Consider the following 1,998-nt stretch of genomic DNA (forward strand, 5'->3'; position numbering starts at 1 on the left):
TGAATTAGAACCCATACCAAAAAAGGATAAATGTATGTTTCTTTTACTTAATTTGATATACACGCTGTATGTTAGTGTCACATTTACTTCCAAGAGTGAGCAACCTACACTACACTACTCCTTCCAACCTACACTACACTTTTCCCTAAAGTAACAGGTAGTTTTTAAGGTGAAACCTAGTATGACTGGAATGGTCTAAGATAGGATGTAATTGGGCTGGCCAAGGTATGATGCAAGGATTATAGGATAGGAAGCGATGGATCAGGGAAGAGACAATACCTCAAGCAGGCTCTAGGAGGCGGAATCCAAGTCTTCTGAGCTGTCCTGGACATCGGTGCTCCCCGTGGATTCACTAGGTTCCTTGCTGTCACTCCCACTATCAGGGACAGCCGGGTTCTCCTGCTGACAGGTCGTTTTAGAACCAGGAAGTGTGCTGCTCTGCCTCTCCTGGTTCTCCCTGGAGCCCAGCACCACATACCCGCCCTTCTCCTTCAGCTCCGGCTGCCTTCTTAGCTCATCTGCCATTTGTGAGAGATCCCGCTTCATTGCATAAGCATCTTCCCCGTCTGCATAGTATTTGGGTTCCACCTCACTGACCTGAAAGTTGAGAGTGTTAGAATAGAGGTGCAAGGCCGCCCGGTTACTCTTCCTGACGTGCAGGGACACATACTTGGCACTAAAGTTCTCTATCATGGCCCGCGAGGCCTGGTCCATCAGCTTCTGAGCCAGGCCGAGGCGCCGGTGTGAGCGCTTCACAGCCAGTGAGGTGATATGCCCATGGGGGACATCATCAGGGTCCTCTTCCATTTTGGCCAGGACATAGCCCACAATCTTCCCGTCCTCGTCCTCAGCGATGTAGGAGAGCTGAGGCCAGGAAAGGCCATGGTAGAAATAGTATTTCATCTGGTAGTTCTCGGGAAGGCAGAGGAGGTTGCAGTGTTGCATGTTCATCAGGTCGTCTGGCCGAGCATTGCGGATGTTCATAATGGCGGCGGGCAGGGAGCTGGTAGGACTGAGGTGAACAGAAAAAGGCTATCTCCAGCACAAGGGGCCGGGTTCGCCTCGGCTAATTGAGTCCCGGCAGCCAAAACCTAGCGCCTAGGGCGTGGAGGCGGGAAGGCGGGAAGGCCAGAGGCGGAAAGGGTGGTGCCAAGTGGCTCCGGAAGTGCCCGCCACAGCCAATGAAGTTCCACCTCTTTGTTCCTGCGCTCCTGGCGAGGGGGCGCGGAGCGGGTGTTCTTGAGACTCCTTAGGGTTTAAATGTTATTACCTTTGATTCAGTTTTAATTTTTGAGTACATCTGGATATGTTTTCATCATCTGAACAAACCCATATAACCAGAATTTAGATCATTGCCTGCACCCCTTCAGGAGTCCCATATTATGCTCCCTTCCAATATCTGCCACACCCCACATCCCCAAACTAGCACTAGACTTCTAAGAGACTTTGTATAAATGCATTTTTTTTTTTCTGTGCAGGGTCTCTTTTTAATTTTTATTTATTTCCTCACTCGTGAGTTTCAGCTACTTTTGTTGTGTACACTGGAGGGTTCTTTATATTCGTTCCTGTTGTATATTCCATTGCCAGAATATCACAATTCATTCATCCATTTTATTGTTGATGGTTATTTGTGTTATTGAATATGTCTTATTGACACATATTTACCTACAATTAGGATCAGCAGATGTAATGATGTGCAAGTTTTATAAATATTGCTAAGCAATTTTCCAAACTGATTGGTACACATTCTTATCAACATTAGGTATTTCCCATCTTTTTCATTTTGTCAATTTTTGTGTGTGGGTAGAGATACTACACTGTGGTTTTATTTTGCATTTCCCTGGTGACTGGAAAGGTTGAGCACCTTTTGAGACTTATTAATTTTTCTTTATGTTCTCTTTTGGAATGTTACTGCTCAAGTCTTTTGCTAATTTTTTTCTATTGTGTGTCTTTTTCACATTAATACTTAGGAGGTTTTTTTTTTTTTTCAAAAATACA

The 1,998-nt window shown here is 45.4% G+C and overlaps 1 protein-coding gene across 1 annotated transcript; it reads right to left on the reverse strand.

Moving 5' to 3' along the window:
- Positions 1 to 291: 291 nt before the first annotated feature.
- Positions 292 to 984, reverse strand: NAA11 (N-alpha-acetyltransferase 11, NatA catalytic subunit; the record flags this gene model as incomplete). Its single annotated transcript, XM_081304705.1, has 1 exon — positions 292 to 984. One exon carries the CDS (start codon positions 982 to 984, stop codon positions 292 to 294), a length of 693 nt encoding a protein of 230 aa, XP_081160831.1.
- Between the last annotated feature and the right edge of the window lie 1,014 nt (positions 985 to 1,998).

This window comes from Spermophilus citellus (genome assembly GCF_964194105.1).
Source record: "Spermophilus citellus genome assembly, chromosome: 8".
Classification (NCBI taxonomy): Eukaryota; Metazoa; Chordata; class Mammalia; order Rodentia; family Sciuridae; genus Spermophilus; species Spermophilus citellus.